At 33.4% G+C, this 26,914-nt stretch overlaps 2 protein-coding genes across 2 annotated transcripts; one reads left to right on the top strand and one right to left on the bottom strand.

The window, feature by feature from the left end:
- Positions 1-588: 588 nt before the first annotated feature.
- Positions 589-4,450, bottom strand: LOC105767758 (vacuolar protein-sorting-associated protein 37 homolog 1). The gene is made up of 7 exons (XM_012587328.2): positions 4,141-4,450; positions 2,851-3,075; positions 2,492-2,579; positions 1,499-1,538; positions 1,358-1,404; positions 1,142-1,262; positions 589-1,055 (listed from the first exon to the last, which is right to left on the bottom strand). Exons 1-7 carry the CDS (start codon positions 4,152-4,154, stop codon positions 898-900), a joined length of 693 nt encoding a protein of 230 aa, XP_012442782.1. The 5' UTR covers positions 4,155-4,450; the 3' UTR covers positions 589-897.
- Positions 4,451-12,624: 8,174 nt separating this feature from the next.
- LOC128040440 (uncharacterized) lies at positions 12,625-15,074 on the top strand. Its single transcript, XM_052629189.1, has 2 exons — positions 12,625-13,243; positions 15,055-15,074. The coding sequence occupies exons 1-2, from the start codon at positions 12,625-12,627 to the stop codon at positions 15,072-15,074; spliced, it is 639 nt and encodes a 212-aa protein (XP_052485149.1).
- The last annotated feature ends 11,840 nt before the right edge of the window (positions 15,075-26,914 follow it).

Here is a 26,914-nt window from a genome sequence, read left to right as displayed (position 1 = left end):
AATAAATGATTTTGTTATTATATAAACTTTATTTTTATATAATAATTTAATAAATGTATAAATTGTATTATCACAAATATAATTTTAATTATTATTTAATATAAACAGTTTTAAATAATTAAAATTTTAATATACATATAATGTTTGTAGTTTTATATATTATATTACAAACTAATGCTCTTAATAGTCAATTCCCACCTTACCGCTTTTATTATATTTAAATTCGAACACATTAGTTTTAACTTCACCACTTGCAACGCTAACTACCCATAATGCCCGAACACAGGCTTCTTAAGATGGCTGAAATTGACAAGTTCTGTAGTCACCACTCACATGACGACTTTTTATCTTATTCCTGTAAAAATTGACCTATTTCATTAAATAATTTTACAGATAACTTATCTCTTCATATAATTTTTCCTGTCACCCTTCAACAAGCTGAGCATGATAGCACACTGTCCTTATCCCACGCCGCTCACTTCAAAACAATGTCAATGCCACAGGTGACAACTACCTGAAACCTTACGCTAGGGGTAAAACGGAGGTTAAAGTAACTGATCGGACGCAGAGGACAGTAACTAATCCATATACAGAAAACGAAAACATTAACATACTGCCGTATACAAATCCATGTATAAATATTTACATCTACTAGATAACCATGCCTTTCTTCTCAACATAGCTGAGAACAAGAACAATGCAGAATAATCAAATCAAACACAACAAAACCACAAAGGATTTAATTGATACGAAAAAGTTTATAGGTTTACTTTGGACTTTTGGCCTAAAACAAAGCGAGAATGTATGAACTTTTCGTTTCACCAACAACAGCCAACATAACCTCCTCTCAAATCTTAAGGTATACAAATCAACAAACATCTCCACCTGTTTCCATCATCAGATAGATGTTTTAGCCGCAAGGTGGATGAGAGCACGGCGGTGGTAACTGGTCCGGAGCTTCTTGTACTTCTGCACGAAAGTTCCCAGATCTATCTCCTTCTCAAGGAGTTGCCTGTTCACCATTTCTGATTCCTTATCTGTCTCATTCATTGCATCTACAAAGAGGAAGGAAACCACCCTATTTTATTCTATTATCAATGATTTTGAGCCGAAGCCTTCGGGTATTTTCACTAACATTTACCTTGAAGCCTGTTGATAAATGATGCTGGGGAGTAGAACTTCAGGATCTCTTCTTTCTGCCTCTCAAGATCATTTAGTTTTTCCAAAGCTGCGGCAAGCTCTGTTGTCCAGATAATCCTGCACTGTTTTCACAAAGGGAACAAAAAGTTTTACAATTGATTTTCTAATAAGATCAATCAATGGCAAAGACGAATATAAAATATTCTGGATATCTGACCTGGTTTCTTAGCTCCATTATTTGTGGTTCTTTATCCAAATTGTTCCCTGTTTATTAAGGTAATAAAAATCAGCATGAAGCACATTTCTATCCATGAAGCTTCTGAAACTATCATAATTATCAAAGATTCATAGAACTCACTTGCAAGCTGCAAAGTCTCCTTCCGAAGTTCATCTCTTATCTGATTAAAGTCATAAAAACAAAGTAAGAAGTGAAAGAAATATGAAATATGTGGTAATGACAAAAAAGGTTTTCTCAATGCATGCTTCTCTACCCGGATCCAATGGCATTCATACACATCAGATTACTAAAAGAGCAACCAGATCATAATACCAACAAGCAACTGGAACAGTGTACAATTAATATGAAAACCGAACCCTGAGAAAGGTTCTAGTCAGTGGAGTTGCGCTGATATTTTAAAGCACACCCGAATGTAAGAAACAAGGGTTAACTAACACAAGATTATGGGTTTAATACTAGTTATTTTTAAACATAAGATTATCTCCAAGACCAACACAACCATGAGAACATCTTTGCCTCTCCTTTTTTGTTTTGTTTTGTTTTTTTTTTTTTTTGGGGGGGGGGGAGGAATTGACTCAATATTTAGAATTGAGCTTCCAACATTATATGGTCCAATTCTGTGCATGGCAGCATATATGCAGATCTTTCAACAACCATTGTGGAATAATCCCTAATAAAGAGGAAAAAGCACCACTAACTTCCACAGAAAAAAACATTATAAGAACCTAGCTCCCTAATGCTATGCACCTGGGGGATTACTATTAAGCTGGTCATCTTGATAGCTCTATAATAGCAGCACAAAAAATCGGCAGTATGAGCCAATAATCTGAATGACCCCTTAACAGTCAAATGTTTCGAGTTTGAGCTCATCCCTTGTCCCCTAAATGTTTTGATTTTAGGATTAGCAATAGGCTATCTCATCAAACTCAGCAGTTAATCAAAACACTAGTTTATGCCATAGACTAAAGCCAGACCATATGATTTGATACTACAGGAGAGATCCACAAACCAAGAACACATGACAAGGCGCAAAGAAAGAAAAACAAAAAGTGCATAGTTCTTCATTTGAAAAGGTGAGATCAAATAAAATAAGCTCAATTTTTTACTACTCACATTGTTTTGGATTTTAACCTGGTCAACTGATAGTAAGAACTGATTGTATGCATCCTTGTCAGACAAAAGCTTCCGTAATTCATCAACACTAAGAAAATAAGACAGTGATTAGGAGTTGCGGGATTTGCTATTAATTAAAACAAGCATTTTTACTTCTGTAAGTACCCAACATTTAAGAAGCCACAAATGCAAATAATAAAAAAGGGAAGATGGATAAAATGAATAAAAGAGCATAATCGATCATTAGTAAAGCACAAAAGCAATAAGGAATAAGAATCTTAAATTTCTTTCATAAAAGGAAATGAAGATTTCCTTGCCAATAGCAAGGTGGACAGGAGTGCAACAACCAGACATCTAACCTTTTGTCCTTTAAAAGAGCAATGATTCCTGCAGCTTCAGAGGGTGAAACTTGTGAGGGAGAATGTGGCCTTTCTGAAGGCCTCTGTAAGTTGAAGCTGTTAGATGCACTGCTACCTGGCGTTGAAGGCCGGGAAGAATTTGTGGAGCTAACACCAGGAGGAGGATACCAAGAATGTGAAGAATCCTCTTGTGGATGTGGCTGAGCTTGTTGCTCCTGTGAACCCCTGCATCATGATCAAAATTTTAGTGCAACCAAATATAAATGTTACAAAGCATGTGAGTGAAAAAAATAAAAAACTCCAGCTGAAGTTAGAAATATTGCTATCAAGTTTTAACTTTTGATCATTACTGCAGAAGTACAACTATAACACAACTTTAGCGGCTTCACAGCATTTAGAAATGTCAATTTCTCATTTGGCAGTGCTATTGCAGCAACTAGAAAAATGTCGGTTCAAGTCCACTTAAGATTGTATTTTCCTCTGATTTAAGGGTTTGGGGATTTTGAGTAGTAGTAGTAGGAATTGTATAAAAAAATGATACAATTTATTGACCATTTGACAGAGTTACCCCTATTGAGATAATCCAACATAAGGCGCATATACTGCCGAAGCATATTAAAACGACAGGGTAATAGCACCAAAAACGCATGAAGCATGTCCACAGTTGCCCTCACATGATGAGCAATTAAGAGATGCTCTATGTAAACCCAACTTCATGAAACATGTCCACACTTTAGACTTGCCCTAACATGATGAGCAATTAAGATGTGCTCATCTGAAATCCAACTTCATGAAAATAGATATTACCGACTAAATCCCACATTTATTCTATTTTATACAACAGCCAAAAGGAGGAAGAAGAACGGACACTTTTGGTTTAGCTGCAGTTTCTGAAACATGTTTATCACTTTAAAAAAATACAATAACCCAGTTTTCCTTTAGCACAAATTTTAGTTTCTTTGATGATCTAACAGCCTCTTAATACGCCCAAAAGGAAGTAAACGGTGATTCTAAAAATACAATATACATTAAAATTCCAAAGAAAAAAGAATTAATAGGGAAAAAAATTCCCAAAATCCAGCAAACCCACAATTATATTAATAAAAAGAAATTCTGAAGAGAGTTCGATCGAAGTCACAAATCCAAGTGAAATTAGTCAAATTCGCAGGCAATTTATATAAGAACCCCGCCCCCCTCAAAATAAGGCTGAATCGGAAGAAAAACGAAATAATAGAATCCAATAATCCAAATAAATCAAGAGAGATTAAAGAGGTAACAAAGAAAACATACCAGAACCTGAACATAGCTCGCAAGCGGGTGGCTTGTTGATCGGTGGATAATCAATCAACCCAATAAATCGAAACAAAAAAAAAAAACAACCTTAGAGTCGTAGACGAAGAAAAGATTATTTGTTCCTTACAGAGTAAGGAAATATTATTTCGGATTTTTAATTAAAAAGAAACTGAGTCTGAGAGATTATATTTAAGGAGGTCTAAAATCAACGAGCGAAAAGTTTTTTAGTTCTTAAAAAAAAAAAAAAGACAGTTTTAGGTACATTTAGTGGGTTATTATTGGTTTTTGGACGCCGATGGCGAAGCATCTGAGTTGAAGAAACTTGTTGAAAAACAATTAATCTTAAAATATGTTATAAATTTAAAATTTATTTTTAGAAATTCTTTTTGGTGAAAATTAATAATAGGACAACAAGCACAAGTAGTATGCCTTGAACCAAGTCATAGTGAGGCGAAAACACCCTTAAACATTAACTCATCACATTAAGTTTTTAATTTTAGAAATTTAATCTATTTAATTTTAAAATTTAAAATTTAGGTCTAATTCTTAACACTATATTTTTTATACTAACAAAAAAATAACAATATTAATAACTAAATTTGAATTTGAAAATCTAAAAATTAAATAAAAATTAAATTCTTAAAAATAAAAGTAAAATATTAAATTTTAAATTTATGAAAATTACAATAACCTATTACATTTTTAAAACAAAACTTTGGAAAATTCAGACAAAACTTTCTTTTAAGCTTTAATGGGATCGGATCATCATCTCCTGATTTCATTAATGTATAATTGACTAATATACTAAAAAGTTCCTTAAGCTAATATAGTTTGTTTAATTCGACTCTTATGTTATTTTTGTAGTTAAATAAGTCTCTAATTTATGATTCTTCTACTTATAGAAGTTCTTAATTTTAATATTCGAGTAAAAATATTTTGAATTTTTAAACCGATTTACATTTTATACGAATGTGAATTTGATGAGAATAGTTTATTAAATAAAAATAAAATGATATTTTTGAAAATAAAACAAAGTAATGTTTAAAAATTCTTTAGGATGCTTATATACATAATACAATTAATTTTTTTAAAAATACTTATCACTCTTTTTAAGTTTTATATTAATATTAAAAGTTATAATTTCTATTGCATCAAGATAACTCTTCAAAGGGTAAAAATAACTTATGTTATCAATGTGGTATAAAAGATTATTGGCCACATATGTAACATCCCGTTTTCGGTGAAATCGGAACAGTAATTTTGGGACCACAAATTAGAGTTCGTAAGAAAATTATTTTAATATTATTTCATGATCTGCATTATGATAGGAATATTGTATAGAAAATTTGTTAAGAAAATTTTACCGATTTCATATTTAATTGAGCAAAGGACCAAATTGCATAAAATGCAAAAGTTGAATTCTAGTAGCTAAAAGGTTCAAATAGCTATGGAATTCGAAATTGGAGGTCCTTATATGACAAATAGACCATTAAGAGGATTTAGAAGATAAGTTTGATGATTCATCCATGGAAAATTAAATAAAGAAAAGGACTAAATTGGAAATAGAAATAATTAAAGATGATAAAAACCTAATATCATCTTATATCATCATCTTTCCCAAATCAAAGTACATGGAAACCCTAGCTAAGATAAAAGAACTCAAGCAAGTTTATTTGGCTTAATTGGGTAAGTAATCTTGTCCCGTTTTTAGTATTTTTTTTTATATTTCGAAGATCATAATAGCTTAATTTAGCTATCTCGGGGATTCATTTGCAAAGTTATTAAAGTAATAGGGTTTTTCCATGGATGAATATGCATGAATTAAGAAATTTATGGTAGAAAATGAAAGGTTTTTGATAGATAAAAAACTTTTGTAAAGTGAACTTTCATGAAATTGTGATTTAGAGACTAAATTGAAAAGATGTAAAATTCATGGAAAAGTTCTAATTTTTATGAATTACATGGTCTATAAATGTTACATGTAAAATCAGCTAGGCTTGGAATAAGGATTAAATTGCATGAATTTCATTTTCCGAGCCTAGGGACGAAATCAAAATTAATTAAAAGTATTAGGGCAAAATGGTAATTTTGCCTAAGATATGAATTGGATTGTATTGAATATGAATTATATTAAATTGATGTTAAATTCATTCGTATAGATCCGGATAACTCAAATACGAAGATATATCGAGAAAAAGAAAAAGTGTCGGATTAGTAGATTTTTGCGTACACGAACAATTGTCAAGGTAAGTTTGTGTAACAAAATTGTGTATATTTATATGTTTGAATTGGATGTTGTATATGTGAATTGTATAAATTCCATATGTATGAAATTGATCACATATCCTATAATACTTGATAAATATTAAGTCTAAATTCGATAAATGAGATTCGATGGATACAGGGTTCCCGAATTGGTTGTGGTCTTGCATATGTTGCGGACACACCATAGCTCGAAAGAGCGTCCCGTTATTAGCTCTCATGAGCATCCTGATATTTGGCCCTCTCAAGCTTCCCGTTATATAGTTCTTGCGAACTTCTCGTTAATAGCTCTTCAAAGCATCCCGATTGGTTGTGATTTTGCATGTGTTGTAAACACACCACAGCTCTTATGAGCATCCCGTCATATGGCTCTTCGTGAGCTTACCGATTAAAGGCTCTTTGTGAGCTTCCCGATATGGCTCGCTTGAACTTTTCAATATATGGCTATCCGAAGCTTCTCGTTAATGGATCTTCGAAGCTACATGTTATTGGCTCGCATGAGCTTCCCGTTATACAGCCCAGATAAGCTTCCCATTACATGGCTCACATGAGCTTCCCGTTATATGGCTTGAGAGAGGGCTTCCCGTTATATGGCTCGAGAGAGGACTTCCCGATTATGTGCTCTAATGAGCACTCCCGAATATGAATTGACGGATTACAAATTTGTACACTTCGTGTGCACTACCCGTATATCCATATATTTTAAATGAATCAACGGGTAAAGTTCCGAAATGAAATAATATGAATTCAAGACGAATTACTATGAGTAATACTTGAAATATAAAAATATGATATGTACATGTTTATGGATATTTGAAATGATAAATACATGTATGTGGAAATTGAATATTGATGAGCACATACATGTTTCTTGATATTCATATGAATTACATGACTAACATGCTTGATGAGGATATGTGTTTAGGAAATTGACCAAATTGCTTTGGATGTATTTTATATGCTTACCTTAAATGTAAATGAATGGTAAGTTAATTTCTCGTTATACGAACTTACTAACCTTTAAAGCTTACTCTGTTTTATTTCCTCTGTTTTATAGTACTCGGAAGCTTGTAAGGGTTGGAAGCTGGTCGGAGCAACATCACACTATCCTTCAGCTCACTTCGGTATAAATAGTAGAATGTCTTTTGGGTATAATGGCATGTATAGGCTAAGTTTGGCCAAATGATGGCATATATGTGTGTTGGTTGAGATTTGCCATTGGTATGGCTTAAGTGAACAAATTTTGATGTAAATATATATATATATGTGTGGTTTTATCATGTTTGATATGAGTTTGATATAAGTAAGGAAATATGAGTTTTGATCATCATGGTAAATGTGAATGCTAAGATATATGTGACAAAATGACTTGTTTAAAACTTGGTTTGTGTTGATTTGAGTGACTGGTATTTTCTTGTGAATGTACTTCTGTGTGGATGTAGGTGTGAGACAAGTTGGGTGAGAAAAGTGGCCTTGGAAAATGCCTATTTTCGTCCACACAAGTAGATACATGGGCGTGTGCCTCAACCATGTGTGACACACCGCCTAGCACATGGGCGTGTGTCTTGCCCGTGTGTCCCCTACATCTTAAAATTTTAAAACAGAATGCTCAGGATTTTTCACACAGCCTGGCACACGGGCATGTGGCTTGACCGTGTGACCCCTGCACCTACACACGGCCTAGCACACGGGCGTATGACTTGGCCGTATGACCCAAGTCAGTAACCTCCCTAATTTGGACACGGGCTGGGACATTGCCATGTGCCCTATTTCGAATGCCCACACGGCCTCAAACACAGGCGTGTCTTTTGGCCGTGTGAGCCATACGGCTTGACAGACGGGTGTGTGTCCCCTGCACCTAGGAAAAATTTTTAAATTTTGTGAAAAATTCTTTGAGTACCCGATTTAGTCCTGACTTGTTTCTAATGCATGTTTTGGGTCTCAAGGACTCATATAAGAGAATTATGGATAATTTCTGACATGAATGTTAAATAATCTAAAATGTCCATATTTAATCTGTATATCGGTAATGCTCCGTAACCCTATTTCAGTGACGGATACAGGTTAGGGGTGTTACATTTATTGGTATCAGAGTTATGGTTTAGTCAATTCTCGGACTAACGTAGCGTATACGAGTCTAGCTATACATGCCATTATATAATCTGTGATAGTGTGATATCTCCTGACCATTTTAAAAATGTTTTTCATATAGTAATGTCATTCGACCGAGCTGAATCCAAAGAAGCTGAGAGCAATGTTCAAGCTTTAGTTCAAAGAGCAGCATCAAGTAGTAGAAGGCCCATATCTGAGGGTTGAGGAGAAGAGGCTAAAGAAGCCTTCTTTCAAATGATGAACGAGTGGTTTATAGAGTTTGTAAGAACAAACCCTGTTGTACAACAACCTCCACCTCCTCTTGTTTCTCAATTGGTTCTCGATATGCCACGAGGTACAGAATTTGTTAGAACTGGTAAGCCTCTTATAGATAAAATTCATAAGTATGGGGCTGAAGAATTCCAAGCTATAACCAAAGATGATCTTGAAAAAGCTGAGTTCTGGTTAGAAAACACTACCAGGGTTTTAGATGAATTATCTTGTACACCAGCTGAATGCCTGAAATGTGCTGTATCTTTTCTAGAAAACTCAGCATACCAGTGGTGGAACACTTTAATTTCTGTTGTACCGAGGAGATGGTCACTTGGGAATTTTTCCAAACTAAATTCCAAAAGAATTATATCAGCCAGAAGTTTCTTGATCAGAAATTGAAAGAATTTTTGGAACTCAAACAAGGGAATATGACAATATCTAAATATGAACGAGAATTTGTCAGACTGAGTAAATATGCCAGGGAGTGTATCCCGACTAAAATCACCATGTGTAAGTGGTTTGAAGAGGGTTTAAATGAAGATATCAACTTGTTGGTTGGGATTCTGGAATTAAAAAAATTTGTAGTACTAGTTGACCGAGCTCATAAAGTTGAATAATTGAGTAAAGAAAAGAGACAAGCTGAGATGGAAGCCAGAACTTCAAGTAAAAGATTTACGGGAAAATCATACCAGTTAGCCTTGAAGAAAACAAAGAAATATCATGACCATTTTACCACTTCTACGGGATATTCTGGGAAAGACAGAAGTATTCAACATTCTAACTCGAGATCTAAGGCTATATCTGTAGCGAGTGCAGGCTGTGTCAGAAATACCAAACCTAGGTGTAAACACTGTAATAAATTCCATTTTGGTGAGTGCCGCATGAGAAGCGAAGCATGTTTTAGATGTGGTTCGTTTGACCACTATCTCAGAGATTGTCTGGAAAAGCCTAAGAAAGATACTGTATAGACTTCAAAGCCAAGCAACTCTACTACAAGAGGTAGACCACCTTGTAACCCTAGCAATGTCAATGGTAGACGAGGTACGATAAAAGAGTCAACTTTATATCTGAAGCATGAGCACCAGCAATGACATATGCTATTCGTGCACGTGAGGACGCCTCTGCACTCAATGTTATTACTGGTACTTTTTCTTTTCTTAATATTGATATAATTGCTTTAATTGATCCTAGTTCAACTCATTCATATATTTGCACGAATTTAGTGTCTATTAAAATTTTACCTATCGAGTCCACTAAATTCATGGTTAAAGTATCAAACCCCCTAGGCCAGTATGTGATGGTGGATAAAATTTGAAAGAACTATCCGTTAATGATACGAGGTTTCTATTTTCTGGTCAATTTAATGTTATTACCATTTGATGAGTTTGATGTAATTCTGGGTATGGACTGGTTAACTCAGCATGATGCCGTAGTAAATCTCAAAGAAAAGTATATTATGTTGAAATGCCTGAATAGTGAAACGATATGTATTGAATCTGATAATTTGAATGGGTTGTCTAATGTGATATCAGCCATGTTAGCATAGAAATATTTCAGAAAGGTTTATGACGCTTATCTTGCCTATATATTGGATACTAAAGTGTCTAAATCCAAGATTAAATTAGTGCTAGTAGTGTGTGAGTATCCTGATGTGTTTCTGAAAGAATTACCCAGATTACCATCAGTCAGAGAAGTGGAATTTTCTATAGATCTATTTTCGAGGACAACACCGATATCTATAGCACCATACAGAATGACCCCTACAGAATTAAAAGAATTGAAAGCATAGTTGCAAGAACTAACTGACAAAGGTTTTGCTCAACCTAGTTATTCACCTTGGGGTGCACCGGTTCTATTTGTTAAGAAGAAAAATGGATCTCTGAGATTTTGTATTGATTATCGACAACTTAATAAAGTTACAATCAAGAACAAGTATCCACTGCCTCGTATTAACGACTTGTTTGACCAGTTAAAATGTGCCACCGTGTTTTCAAAGATTGATCTTCATTCTGGTTATTATCATTTACGAGTAAAAGACTCAGATGTACCAAAAACAACCTTCAGAACTAGGTACAAACATTATGAATTTCTTGTGATGTCATTTGGCTTAACAAATGCACCTGCGGTATTTATGGATCTGATGAACAGAATTTTCAAACTGTATCTAGATAGATTTGTGGTGGTATTTATTGATGATTTCTGGTATATTCCCGAGATGAAACTGAGCATGCTGATCATTTGAGAATTATTCTGCAAACACTGCGTGAGAAACAGTTGTATGCGAAATTCAGTAAATATGAATTCTAGCTTCGGGAAGTTGATTTTCTTGGACATATAATATTTGCTGAAGGCATCAGGGTGGATCCAAATAAAATTTTAGCTATTGTTAATTGGAAGCCACCGAAAAATGTGTCTGAAGTCAGAAGTTTTATGGGATTAGCCTGTTACTATCGGAGATTTGTACAAGGGTTTTCAATGATAGCTTCACCGATTACATGGTTGTTGCAAAAAGATGTGAAATTTGAGTGGTCTGATAAATTCCAACAGAGTTTTGACAGATTGAAAGCCTTGTTGACTGAAGCACCAGTTCTAGTTTAGCCTGAATCGGGTAAGGAATTGTAATTTATAGTGATGCATCATTAAATGGTTTAGGTTGTGCTTTGATGCAAGAAGGTAAAGTAATAGCCTATGCTTCTAGACAACTTAAACCACATGAAAAGAATTACTCGATACATGATCTAGAACTAGAAACTATTGTCTTTGCATTGAAAATTTGGCGACACTATCTGTTTTGTTAAAAATGTCATATATTCATTGATCATAAAAGCTTAAAATATTTGATGTCGCAAAAAGACTTGAATCTGAGATAGCGCAGGTGGCTTGAGCTATTGAAAGATTATGATTTGGTAATTGATTATCATCCGGGAAAATCAAATGTGGTTACTGATGCTCTGAGTAGAAAATCTTTGTTTGGTTTACGAGCAATGAATACCCAATTGTCACTATCTGATGATGGTTCAATCTTGGTTGAGTTAAAAGCTAGACTGACATTTCTACAGTAGATTTACAAAGCCCAGAAAAGTTATAATGATTTATAAGCTAAACGGGAACAGTGTGAATCAACATTTGATTCAGAATTTTAGATTGAAACTGATGATTGTCTGTTATTTCGAGATAGAGTCTGTGTACCAAAGAATTCGAGACTTGTACAGAAGATTTTACACAAAGCTCATAATAGTATTATGTCTGTTCATTCGAGGAGTAATAAAATGTATAATGATTTGAAGAAGATTTATTGGTGGCTGGGAATGAAATGCGACATTTCTGAATTCGTATCTAGATGTTTGATATGTCAGTAAGTTAAAGCTGAACATCAAGTACCTTCAGGACTGTTACAACCAGTTACGATACTGGAATGGAAATAAGAAAGAATTATTATGGACTTTGTATCAGGGTTACCTCTATCTCTGAAAAAGAAAGATGTCATTTGGGTAATCGTCGACTGTTTAACGAAGCCTGCATTTATTCTGGTACGTACAGATTTCTCTCTGGATAGATTAGCTGAATTATATGTTTCTGAGATTGTCAGATTACATAGGGTGCCAGTTTCTATTATTTCTGATAGAGATCCGCAATTTACATCCCGATTCTGGGAGAAGCTACAAGAAGCTCTAGGTAGACAATTACATTTCAGTACTCAATTTCATTCTCAAACTGATGGCCAGTCCGAACATGTAATACAATTTTTGGAAGATATGCTTTGGTGTTGTGTTTTAGAATTCGAAGGCAATTGGGAAAAATATTTGCCTTTAGTCGAATTTGCATATAATAATATCTATCAGTTAAGTATTAAAAATGGCACCGTATGAAGCTCTGTATGGTCTTAAATGTAGAACTCCATTGTATTGGATTCATCTCAGTGAGAAAAAGATACACGAAGTTGATTTGATCCATGAAACTGAAGAGAAAGTGAAAGTAATCCAAGATAGCCTGAAAGCAGCTTCTGATCGTCAGAAATCCTATGTTGATCTTAAACGAAAAGAAATAGAATTTCAAGTTGGCGACAAGATATTCTTGAAAGTTTTGCCTTGGAAGAAAGTTCTTCGGTTTGACCGCAAAGGGAAATTAAGTTCGCGATTTATCGGGCCATATGAAATTATTAAAAGAATCAGAGCTATTGTGCACCGATTGGCCCTACTGCCAAAGATTGACAGAATTCACAATGTCTTTCACATATCTATGTTACGACGATATTGGTCTGATCCTTCACATGTTATCTCTTCGACAGAGGTTAAGATCCAACCTCAGATGACTTACAGTAAGGAACTAATCAAAATCCTGGTACATGAGATGAAAGAATTAATAAATAAAAAGGTAGCTCTAGTACAAGTCCTCTGGCAACGACACGGTATAGAAGAAGTTACCTGGAAACTTGAGGAAATAATGAGAAAGCAATATCCCAAGCTCTTTACTGGTAAGATTTTCGAAGACGAAAATTCTTTAAGGAGGAGAGTTGTAACATCCCATTTTCAGTGAAATCGGAACAGTGGTTTTGGGACCACAATCTAAGTCTGTAAGAAAAAATATTTTAATATTATTTCATGATTTGCATTATGATAGGAATATCGTATATAAATTTTGTTAAGAAAATTTTACCGATTTCATGTTTAATTGAGAAAAGGACCAAATTGCATAAAACGTAAAAGTTGAATTCTAGTAGCTAAAAGGATCAAATAGATATGGAATTCAAAGTTGGAGGTCCTTATATGGCAAATAGACCATTAAGAGAAGTTAGTAGATAAGTTTGATGATCCATCCATGGAGAATTAAATAAAGAAAATGACTAAATTGGAAATAGAAATAATTAAATATGATAAAAACCTAATATCATCTTATATCATCATCTTTCCCAAATCAAAATACATGGAAACCTTATCTAAAGGACTCAAGCAAGTTTATTTGGCTTAATTGGGTAAGTAATCTTGTCTTGTTTTAGTAATTTTAGATTTTGAGATCATAATAGTTTAATTTAGCTATCTCGGGGATTAATTTGCAAAGATATTAAAGTACTAGGATTTTTCCATGGATGAATATGCATGAATTATGAAATTTATGGTAGAAAATGAAAAGTCGTTGATAGATAAAAAAAACTTTTGTAAAGTGAATTTTCATGAAATTGTGATTTAGGGACTAAATTGAAAAGATGTAAAATTCATGGAAAAATTATGATTTTAATGAATTACATGGGCCGTAAATGTTACATGTAAAAATCGACTAGACTTGGAATAAGGATTAAATTGCATGAATTTCATTTTCTGAGCTTAGAGCTTCCCATTAATGGCTCTTCGGAGCTACCCGTTATTGGCTCGCATAAGCTTCCCGATTATGGCTCTTATGAGCTTCATGTTACATGGCTCACATGAGCTTATCGTTATATGGCTAGAGAGAGGGCTTTCCGATTATGTGCTCTAATGAGCACTCCCGAATATGAATTGACAGATTACAGATTCGTACACTTCGTATGCACTACCTGTGTATCCATCGATATTTTAAATGATTCAACGGGTAAAGTTCTGAAATGAAATGATATGAATTCAAGATGAATTACTATGAGTAATAATTGAAATATAAAAATATGATATGTACATGTTTATGGATACTTGAAATGATAAATACATGTATGTGGAAATTGAATTTTGATGAGCTCATACTTGTTTCTTGATATTAATGTGAATTACATGACTAACATGTTTGATGAGGATATGTGTTTAGGCAATTGACCAAATTGCTTTGGATGTATTTTATATGCTTACCTTAAATGTAAAGGAATGGTAAGTTAATTTCCCATTATACGAACTTACTAAGCTTTGAAGATTACTCTATTTTATTTCCTCTATTTTATAGTACTCGGAAGCTCGTAAAGGTTGAAAGTTGGTCAGAGCAGCATCACACTATCCTTCAGCTCACTTCGGTGTAAATAGTAGAATGTCTTTTGGGTATAATGGCATGTAACAACTAAGTTTGGCCAAATGATGGCATATATGTGTGTTGGTTGAGATTTGCCATCGGTATGGCTTAAGTGAACAAATTTTGATGTAAATATATATGTGTGTGGTTTTATCATGTTTGATATGTGTTTGGTATAAGTAAGGAAATATGAGTTTTTATCATCATGGTAAATGTGAATGCTAAGACATATGTGACAAAACGACTTGTTTAAAACTTCGTTTGTGTTGATTTAAGTGATTGGTATTGTCTTGTGAATGTATTTCTGTATGGACGTAGGTGTGAGACAAGTTGGGTGAGAAAAGTGGCCTTGGAAAATGCCTATTTTCGTCCACACGAGTAGAGACATGGACGTGTGCCTCAACCATGTGTGACACACGGCCTAGCACATGGGCGTGTGTCCCCTACATCTTAAAATTTTAAAACAGAATGCTTAGGATTTTTCACACAGCCTGGCACACGGGAATTTGGCTTGGCCGTGTAACCCCTGCAGCTACACATGGCTTAGGATACGGGCGTATGACTTGGCCGTGTGACCCAAGTCAGTAACCTCCCTAATTTGGACACGGGCTAGGACATGGCCATGTGCCATATTTCGAATGCCCACACGGCCTCAAGCACGGGCGTGTCTCTTTGTCGTGTGAGCCACACAGCCTGACAACACGAGCGTGTGTCCCTTGCACCTAGGAAAAAATTTAAAATTTCACGAAAAATTCTTTGAGTACCCGATTTAGTCTCGACTTGTTTCTAATACATGTTTTGGGTCTCGAGGACTCATATAAGGGACTTATGAATAATTTCTGACATGAATGTTAAATAATCTGAACCGTTCGTATTTAATCTATTTATTCCAGTAATGCTCCGTAACCCTGTTTCAGCGACAGATACGGGTTAGGGGTGTTACAACATATGTGGTGTATGCCCAAATATTTTGTTTCTGTTAATATTCTTTTAGGAAGGATATGAGAATGTAGTAATGAATTCTATCATTACAGGTAGAAAATATTTATCTTATTCGGTATTGAAATAAACAAATATTATTGCAATATTTGATAGTACAAAATTAGTTGAAAGCTCTAGAAGAGCTAATATATCAATATTAAAAAAGCACAAAATTTGTCATGGTTAATGCATTAGTTTTAAAATATATTCATTATTATGGATATCATATTGGGATTGTGAATGAGGAAAAGATTATATTTCATATTAATCAATGGAGGATTGAGTTATTGATTACTCTTGTTATTAAATTGAATTGACTGTAACTATCTTTGCGATCTTCTTTTGTTATCATCCCCATTAAGGGATTGAAAGCAAAATATTTGACTGTGAAAGATCTACTTATGAGCAATAGAATATTACAATTCTGTCTAAAGCTCATTATGGTTGGATGCACCTGAAGTTGCAAGTTTTTTTTTTTTAAAAACTGTGAGTATAACTCTACAGTATTCAGAATAAGTTCTCAATTGAAATTACATGGAAAAATATTATTGATGAGAACTTGCAAGAAAGAAAACTTATGTATGAAAATTCATTGGTTACGTACCTATTGTACACCTGAAAAATAAGATCCACTCTCAAAGTTTGCTATTAATAGATTTTGATTGGATTCAATGTCTACTATTGAAGTTTAATTTGCTTACTTCTTGATAAAATCATCAAGACCCAATGTAGAAAAGAAAATATTTTGGCATATTTCCTAAAGCGAATATTGCATATAATTGTTTGGAAATTATATTTATTTTGTTGACTTAGTGACATTATAAACTTCACATTGATTTAGAAATTTTCAGTAGTAAATGTCACAATAATACTTATATATGGATACAAAGTAAAAGGAATGACAGTAAAATTATCAATTTGTCACCATTTATATTGACATTATTAGTACAATTGAACTGCAAGTAAACCATAAATTTACTGCAAGTAAACCATAAATTCTTGATACAAATGCAATTACTACTTGGAGTGTCCAATTAGACCATCCTGGATCACATATGATGCTAAAATTAATTGAGAATTCATATAGACATTCATTAAAGAACCAGAATATTCTTTAATTTAAAGAATTCATATTTGTTTCTTATTCTCAATGAAAATTGATTCTTAAAAACTCACTAGCTAAATGTAGATTTAATGTCCTACATTTCTAAAATGAATATGGGCCCATTCATCCACTATGTGAGTGATTTTTATATTATATGATTTTGGTAGATGCATCTACAAAATAATCACATATGTGTTATCAATTTGCAACCTGTCGTTTGCAAAATTGCAAGACAATTCATCTTGCTAAAACTGATGAGTTTATATATCAGTCTTTTATTTATTGAGTTTGAAAAACTTTTATAAAAGTTTGTTATTTATGCGCATAATGGTTTAGAGAAATTATTGATTGAACGCTTCTAATTAATGTCTAAGCTATTACTTATGAGAACTAAACTTCCTATTTCAACATGAGATTATGTTGATTTACGTGTTGTACGCATCAAATACTCTCCATTACAATTGATTTTTGGTCAAGAACTAAATATTTCTCATCTTTGAATTTTTGTATGTGCGTATATATTCCAATTGCTCCACCACAGCAAAAGATGAGTGAATACTCAAAGAAAGTTGAGAATATATATTAATTACGAGTCTCTTTGTATTATTATATGTTTTAAATGTTTGGAGATTCAATTATGACATGATTTGTGATTACTATTTTGATTCAGTAGTTTTCCCGACATTACGTGGAGAGAATTAATAACTTGTAATGAGTTAGGGGGAGAGTAATTTGAATTAGAAGTTTAATAAGGATAACTCATTACAAGTTCCAAATATGAAAATTCTCATAAAAGAATAATTCTTTTAGATGGTTATATAGTGAAGGCGGGTGCTCCAGAAATAATAAGCAATAACTAAAATAAAATAAAGGAAAAACATTTTTTTATGTTCTTCTTCTTGGACGAGAGAAACTCCATTTTTGAAGCATGGGAGGTTCGACCAAACAACTTGATTCATGTGGAAGATTTTGAGGTTTGTTTTTAATAATTTTTATGTTTTTGAGATAGTTGCAACTAGGTCCGACTAGCTTGTATCTTCATTATTGAAACTGTTAAAGATTTTAAATGTTGCCATTGATGAATATTTGTGATTTTAGATGTTAAATGATGAATTTGAGGTATTATTGTTATTTATAAGTATTTTGTTAAGTGATTTTGATGAATTTAATGATTAGGGATTAAAAATACAAGGGCTAGATGTGAAATTGTTACAAATTTGGGCTATATTGAATGCTAGTAACATACGGCTTGAATGAATTTTGAATAAAATTGGTTTATCTGCATGATTAGGACATAGACTAAATTGAATAAAAATGAAAAGTTGAGGTCAATTTTGGAAAAATCTCAAAAAGGACTAAATTACATAAAATGGAGTTATTTCATTATCTAAATTAATGAATTGAATGAAATTATTAATTTATATCAAGAATGAGTGGAAAATCAAGGAGAAGAGAAAATTTCTAAATAGCTCCTGTACTTAGTCATTGCTGCAATTTAGCCAAGTAAGTTCGTAGTCTTTGAACTCGAACTCTATTTATTTAATTTAAACACTTAATTATTACTTTGATATCTTAATTATATTTACATATATGCAAATGATTAAATTATGAAATGAGAATTTGTGTATTATATACATGAAATGTGACATTATGAAATGAATCACTAAATGATTAGAATTTAAATTAATAGTATGGAAATGTTATATATAGAGATGTATTGCCGAATGATGAGATTGAAGTTGAATAATGTTGGTTAATGTATGGAGTTAAATAAAATCTCGGGTTTACATGCTAGGTAAGTTCGTAGTCTTGGAACTCGAAAGTCATTTACTTAATTTAATTAGTTAATTGTTAATTATTATTTAACTATGTTGTTATTTGTGTTTGGTTAAACTCTATTAAATGGATATTGACAAAATCGTAAATAGATAGAATGTGGCATTATGGAATAAATTAATGAATGATTAATAGATAATTGAAGTGAATGTGATACTGAGTTGATTAATAGATAATTGAAGTGAATGTGATACTGAGTTGATTAATAGATAATTGAAGTGAATGTGATATTGAGATTATGAAATGTGATTTTATGGACTTGCGAATGAGTAATTGATATTGTTGGTTCATTTGACTAGCACTGGGCGCAACTTTTGTCAGTTTATTTGACTAGCGCTGGGCACATATTCGTCGGTTTATCTGACTAGCACTGGGCACAAATTTTGTTGGTTTATCCAACTAGAGCTAGGCTCACCATTTATTTTGTTGGTTTATCCAAATAGCACTGGGCACAAATAACGTTGCTTTATCCAACTAGAGCTGCGCTAACTAATTATTCGTCTGTTTATCCGACTAGCACTGGGCGCAACTTCTGTCAGTTTATCTGACTAGTGTTGGGCACACATTTGTCGGTTTATCCAACTAGTGCTGGGCGCAAACTCTTTCACGGATTATTCGCTAGGCACCGGGTACCGTGTATCAACTGAACTATACAACAAGGTTTTATGACTCATCTAAGAAGAATGGTTATAGGTATTACTAAAGAAGATTATATTTACTTATGTATATACAATTATTCATTAGAAGATATGATATATTCTTGAGTTAGATTATTAAAGTTGTGAAATAAATTCAAATGCTTTGGATTTACTTGTGGTTATTCGAATAAGTGAAGTTTGCTTAATGTGGATTGGTTTGTGCCTTAATATAAGTAAATTGTTGATTAATCTATGCAAAGCTATTTATATAGCAAGTGATGTGAATTGAGATATATGTTCAAACCAAATAAACGTGAATACTTGTGAAAATTGAGTATAACATGAATTAATGTGATAAAATGCATGAAATTGAAATGGTGATATCTTGTAATTGTATGTTTAAATAGTAGTATGATAGTATAATTCAATTTGAGCATTTATGTATCATATCATGTCTTAAAATGTTCAGATTATAGAAATATCACTAATTTTTACTCAGCGTGCAGTTTTGTTTTCTATGCTTAGGTTAGGTACTCTCTTTTGATTGCCGACTTAGCATCCAGCAACAGTCCCAATCTCAAGTGTGGTGATGTTTAATTTTGTAATGGCATGTACCTAGGATGTCTTTTGTTGTTAGTTGTTTTGTGAATGTGATGTAAATTGAGTTATAAGTTTATGTTTGAAGCTAAATGTTAGTATGTGTTTTGACCAAAGGCTGGATATGTGTATGAAACTTAAAGCTTGATGTCGTAAGTAGCTTTATGTTAGGCTAAATTGAGTGATTTTTTGCATACTTTAAACTTTGATTTGGATGATGCATTGTTGATGTGTTTTGATGATATAATATGTGGTACCAATAAGGGTACATTGGTTAGGCACTTAGGATGATTGTTTTGGCATGTTTTGAGTATGTTTAATCGTATTTTGAATAGGTTAAATAATTGGTATTTGAATTGCTTAAGGCCTAAGTAAGCTTGAAATGGTAAACTTGTTGTTTAAGGTGCATTTTAGGTCCACACGACCAGAGACACGGGCGTGTGACTCAGTCGTGTGTCACCTATTGAATGCTTAAGGTGCAAGTTAGTGAGTTACACGGGTGAGGATACGACCTGGTACAGGGCCCTGTGTCTCTAGTTTGAAGGTTACACGGCCCGAGACACGGGCATGTGTCTTAGCCGTGTGAGGCACACGGCCGTGTGACTCCTATTTTAAATTTTTCTGAATTTTTCGTAGGCTTTCCAAATGATTTCAAGTTATTCTCGATTTGTTTCTAAAATATTTTTAGGGCCTCGAAGGCTCGATTTAGGAACGATATGTATATGTAGGAATGAATTAAGTTATGTTTATGATTTTCGAATGAAATTAATTATAAATGTTCCAATTGTACAGTAATGCTCGTAACCCTATTCTGGCGACAGATATGGGTTAGGGGTGTTACAACAACGAATTACTACATATCAAACTCCCCCACACTTAAGTCATTTTTTTCTTCAAGCAAGGTAAAGATACAAAAAGAAAAACATAAGACAAATGACGACCCTTGAGTGAATATGATACAAGAATTAGTTTGGGAGAAAAGTAGACATGTATAATTGTAAATACATATAATTCTGACATGATATATAAATGATTTACCATTATCAATTTCAAACACTTAAGTTAAGTCTATTACAAAGTATATAGGAAAAAAGATTATCAAGTATATTGATCCATCAAAAAGATTACATAAGGATTTTAATTATGCTAGTAGAATATAGACAACTATTATTACATATACTCACGACAATTTCCATCCATGAATCAAGTTACCTAAGTTGTATAGGGCTTTTCGACTTGTAACATTTTAAGGCTTAAGGTAGATATGAATTTCAAGAATAGTCACCCCCTTTAGTACCCCTTTCCTGCTTACCACTTTTTATCTCCTTATCTCACCTTCCTTATCTTTCCATGTTGGAAGTTACAACATAATATTAGCAGTGGTTAGCTTAACAAGTTTTGGTGCACTAATGATTGTGTTTTTCTAATTTTGTGACGTATTGTTTTAGTCACTTGACTTTTTGGTCTTTTCTCACTCATAATGCTTTTTTTTCATTTCGTATTTTTTCATCTTGTTTTGACTTTTTCTGACTTTTCCATTTTCTGCACACTTTTTCATGACCTATAATTACTATATCACATTGTTTCTTCCTATTTCACTCTACTTTTTCAAAACCATCATTATGTATCTATCTATCCATCAATATGTACGACCTGATGTCTAAGTTCGTGCATTTCAGGGACCAAAGAAAAAGGATAAACACAATTCATGTTTTGGCTTAGGGTTTTGTATGAAGGTTCCTCAAGAAGTGATTTATGGCTCAAATACAAGTACAAAAAGACGATAAATAAGGTTAGATTTTTTGCTCTCTTTTTTCTACCAAACAATGCCTTAGGTTATCTTTAGGTACTCCAATATTCATGAATTTAATCGACTAAGTAATGAAACTTTAATTATCTATTATCCCTACTAGTATGCTTGTTTCCTTATATTTTCTTTATCTTTGGTGCACCCAATTACTTAATGTCTATTTACAATGTAACATATATAACTAATTAGTCTAACGATTGATAATTTAAAATCACCTACTATCATATCAAATTTATAGCAAACACAATCAACCTATATACATGCTCCTAACCAATCACTTTTATTTTTACAAGCTCAAGCACACATTAGAGAATAAAAATTAACTAAAATAAAAATAAAAATAAAGAGTATACATTTCCTATGTTAACCCTACACTTTAAATAGCACATTGTCCCTAATGTGCAACTTTAATGTATATAAGAAAGAAGTTACCCGTTTTGCATTGAAATTTCCGCAAGTTGATTTTGAGTTTCTCCTTCCTTGCTTGTTTTAGCTCTTAATTGTAGTGCTCTCCTTGTGTAGGCTTCTTGCATAGAAAACATATGAAAATATATATATTAACTAAAATAAAAATAAAAAATCATCACAATTTTTTGTTTACAATTGTCCCAAATAAAAAAAATTAAGTCTAATCATCAAACTATGGTGGTTGCCACCCCTCCATCGGAGCTTTCCCCTTGCTCGATACATGTGCTTGTGATGAGCCTCCACTTAATGAGTGGGCTTATCATGTTGGGCTTCGGATGGCTGGGCCTCTGTGTGTGGTTCTTTGTGGTTGAAATGCTGCATTGTATTCATCATTGTAACACGCTCAACCCGATCCGATTTGCCGGATCCGAATCTTGGGCATTACTAACGAATATAGACACAAACTTAGTCTACTTATACGAATTACAATCAATTACGACTTACTTAATTACAAAATTTCTAACTTGATTAAATAAGTATGTACAAGAAGTAAATACAAATACAGCACTTGGTATTTAAAATACAACGGTATTTGATTTGAAATCATATATCTATTAAAGACATCCCAAGTATGGAATTTTTAGTGACAATTCATACTTTGAATGTGCCACCAATACTTGCTCTGTATGCATAATAAACCGGTATGCCCTTTTCCTTTGGCGTAGTCCTAGCATCTTTCCTCTTGGCGTATACTCACATTCAACCATAAACAAATGTATAAACTCATGTAAGCTCATAAGAACTTAGTAAGAGAAACGTCCTTTACCTATGCAATAATTGCTCAGTGTTTTTAATGAATCCTTTACCTGCTCTCTGGCGATTGCTTTTTTCAAATTTCATTATTCATTCACTATAGATTAACATGCCTTACTCTGAAATCATTACTTACCCATCATCATCTTCGATACATCAATTACATTCTTCAATATGATCTTTCATAAATATTTATCCATTTCTTTTCCAGAGGTTTATACAACTAAAACACCGTTACCCTTGCATACAGAACTCTAAGTCATCATTTTATCATAATTAATGGATGGTCACGTACGTAGATAGTAGATACCCCCTTCAAATATCAAATTTGTAATCCTTACTCAAAAAATACTTTTCTTATGTTAATCCATCACCTCTTTATATCTTTCCAATTTATTATTCATAATTGAATCATGGTCTTGTATATTACTTTACTGTAACCCATAGAGACACGCCTTATTGATATTTCTGATCACACTTGCAAACCACACTTAACTCGCCAAAACAATTTAATATAAATTCGGCACAAGAATCATTCCTTTACGGTACATCATTATGAACCTTATTATGATATGCCACAAATGCACTATTTTCAAAATTTTCCATGGAAGTCATTCCTTCAAAGTGTGCCATAAGGGCTTATCTCTCAAATTATCACCACAAAGGCTATAATTGTAGGGTTCACCACAGAGGCTATCCTTCATAGTTCGCCATAAAGGCTTTTCTTTCATGATTCGCTAAAAAGGCTTTTCTTTCATAATTTTCCACAAAGGCTTTTCCTTTCTTGACATGCTTATGATATGGATTTGCATAAACTCACGTTATGTGAAGTTTGCCCATCATCGTCCTAGGACATGCAGAGAACCCTATTAGGTACTCACCATCCTTTAATTCTTTTTAGAAGGTGCGAGGGCCATGACCATGGGCTTTTCATTTCATATTTCATGTTTAAAGTCTCGACGGACCCCTTTAGACAATATCACAGAGATAGACACAGACTCTTAATAGAACATACTACATAGCATACATTTGAGACACATATACACGGTCATACTTCCCATCACATTACTTGAACTCATTATATTTATACTAGATGTATCTATCATCCTCAACAAACAAACACACAAACATAGATATCCTTAAATAATCTCTTATATAGTCATATACATATCATACTTTAACTTGTTAGATTTATACAAACTATACATGCAAACCCCAACAAACATTCAAACATACTTTGTCTAGTTTCTGTTTCATAGTCCAGTTAATTACCACAGAAATATCTTGTATGAACAATTTAAATGCAAGAGTCAGTATTGAGACTCACCTGACAACCATAGATAGTAGCTTGAACACCAAATCCAACAAGAAACTGCAGCAACCACTACTTGTAAAATAGAAAAACACCATTAACACTCATTCATAACCTTTACCATTATCACAATCGTAGATAATCCGTATATAAAGCCTTACTTCTTTATCTTACTATTCATGCACTTATTCTGACTTAATCTTCCGTAACTTTAACATACGGAGTCACAATCCTTACCTTGACATGGAGTAGTCATTAACAAAGATCCCGATTTGCAACTCTAACTTAAAGAAAAGGTAATACTTTAGGTTTTTTTTAAAGATTTTGATAGCGTGCTTCTTGAAGAAGAAAGAAGAAAACTCCCTCTTTCTTTAACTTGATTATCTATTAATGTAATCTAAGTCTTTATTGGGACTTAAAAAATGTCACATCCTTACTGAATTGTCTTATCCAAAGCTCTACAACTTTTGAGAAACCTAATTGAGTATCCCCTTATCTTTTAATTATCCTGGTTCACAATCAGTTGGTTCCTAACCATCTTACCTTGCAACTTAACTATTACAATATATAGTAAAAGGGCAAACTATAATTTTGACATGAACTCTGACCGCCGCCGGACGTACTAACATCCAGAGTGTGAATACTACAATAGAATGAAAAATTACAAGGCGGTATCCACAAGTATACGGGTCGAGTTGTAATATAGATTTTACAGCGAAATAGGTAAGTACTTCAAGGATCGTATCCAAGAGAGACGGGTACTAAATCAATCTTAACCTAAATAATTAAAGTTCTAATTAATAATTTAAGTCAGATATAGTACAAAAGTAAAATAAGAGATAATTTTAGGGTTTCTTAAACTAAGAAAATAAAATAACATAAAAAGAGCAAAAATTCTAAGAGATATAGAGAAATAAAGTGAATCAAATCTGAAGATGGGTGAGTAGCTTGCTTCAACAATCTCAATCAACTGTCGTCTTAGGTTCTTCATCAATCAACTAGTCACTACCCTAGCAAGATCTTTTGATCTTCCACTAACATAACGAGTCAACAAGAATTACTTGTCTTCCGACCTCACAGTCCAAACTGGTTTGGGGTCAAGGTGATCACGGATGGGCAATATCAATTTTGGGTTAATTCCCACCTTAATGACTTCCTAGGATTGTGAGGCCCAGGTTTTGTTTCATATTCTTCCTTTACCAAACAATTGATTCATTGAATAACCCTACAAAACAATTAAGATATCATGCTTCCACTCGCTAATCCCCCAAAGAAGGATTAGTTCCTCATGACTTTGATAAACAACATGGAATAAATGGAAGAATCAATCATATGGAATGGATTGAAATAAAGAGTTTAAGAAAAGACTGAGTGATATTATCAAGCATGAATTAGCAAAAGTTGATCTCCTTTATAATCAGATCTCTTGAAGAAAGAAAATAACTAAAACTAGGAAAACCTAAGAACGAAAGAAAACAAGACTAAATTTAACAGAAGAAAACTAGGTTAAAACTTAGATGTCTTTTACATATGGTAAAGGGACCTATTTATAGCCTTCAGGTGGTTGTTGTCCTTAACCCTAGGTTAGTTGATGTTCCCGAGCTTAAAGTTTTATTGTGCAAACCAAAACGCCCCTATTTTATGTTGTATTCCCATCATAGAGTCGATGTCGTGACACACCAGGACCTGTGTCGCAATGTAGCAACCAACATGTTCCTCTGTAGCCATATTTAGGGGTATTTCGTGACACAGGCCGATGGTGTTGCGACATTGAAGGCAGTTTCTCACTATCTCTATTATGCTCCCTATGTTACGACATTGGGTCCCCTATGTTGCGACATAGTGCTCAATATTGACCTGAAACACCCTCTAAAGGTCTCTTGTACACTCACAAAGTACGTTAGCTCTCTCTCAGGCCTCATTCGGCCCTTAAGGTTAATAAAAGACTTGATGTGCACATTTTATTAAATGTAAACAAAACTAAAGAAACTGAATTAAAAACATAACGAAAATGTTTGTATTCAAGCTCCTTGAATATGAAAAGTAGTTTAATCTACTACACCAAATTATGACAGATCAAACTCATACCCTCCATACCGTTTTACTTAGCCATTATCTTATTCTAACTAACATAAAAATCTGACATAGAACCTTCATTAACTTAAACACATAACTGTATACGCCCACTCTACATGCCAAAAGATGTACTTGGGCAAATACTACTCTGGCAGTCATACTACTTTAGGACTATATACCGAACCTTATACCCAATAGAATCGGGGTGTTACAGTCATCATCCGGGAAGTCTTGCTCTATGTCATCTTCCTCTCCTTCTTTATGCTCGTCCTCATCGTCATTCTTTTCATCTTCATTCTCATTCTCTTCGAGTTGTTGGTGAAACTGCATTAGGCTGTCTTTATGCAGAGGCAAATTGGTACTCACATACCATTCTGCCTTGCAAATTCTTGTCCTACTAGCCCTATCTCCTGCATCCACTTTATCACCCACTCTATGTCAGAGATATCACTTACCTCAGACTTTGCCTTCGATGTCAATTTTCTTTTTAATGATACTGGTACATCCATTTTTTGTTTTCGGCGTTAGTTCCAATCTTTTATTTGGTTTCTCTAAAGATCGATATATTGTGTATATATTGAGTCTCCAATCATACTCTTTCT

The sequence above is a fragment of the Gossypium raimondii genome, chromosome 4, assembly GCF_025698545.1.
Source record: "Gossypium raimondii isolate GPD5lz chromosome 4, ASM2569854v1, whole genome shotgun sequence".
Lineage (NCBI taxonomy): Eukaryota > Viridiplantae > Streptophyta > Magnoliopsida > Malvales > Malvaceae > Gossypium > Gossypium raimondii.
This window is presented reverse-complemented; position numbering and strand designations above follow the sequence as displayed.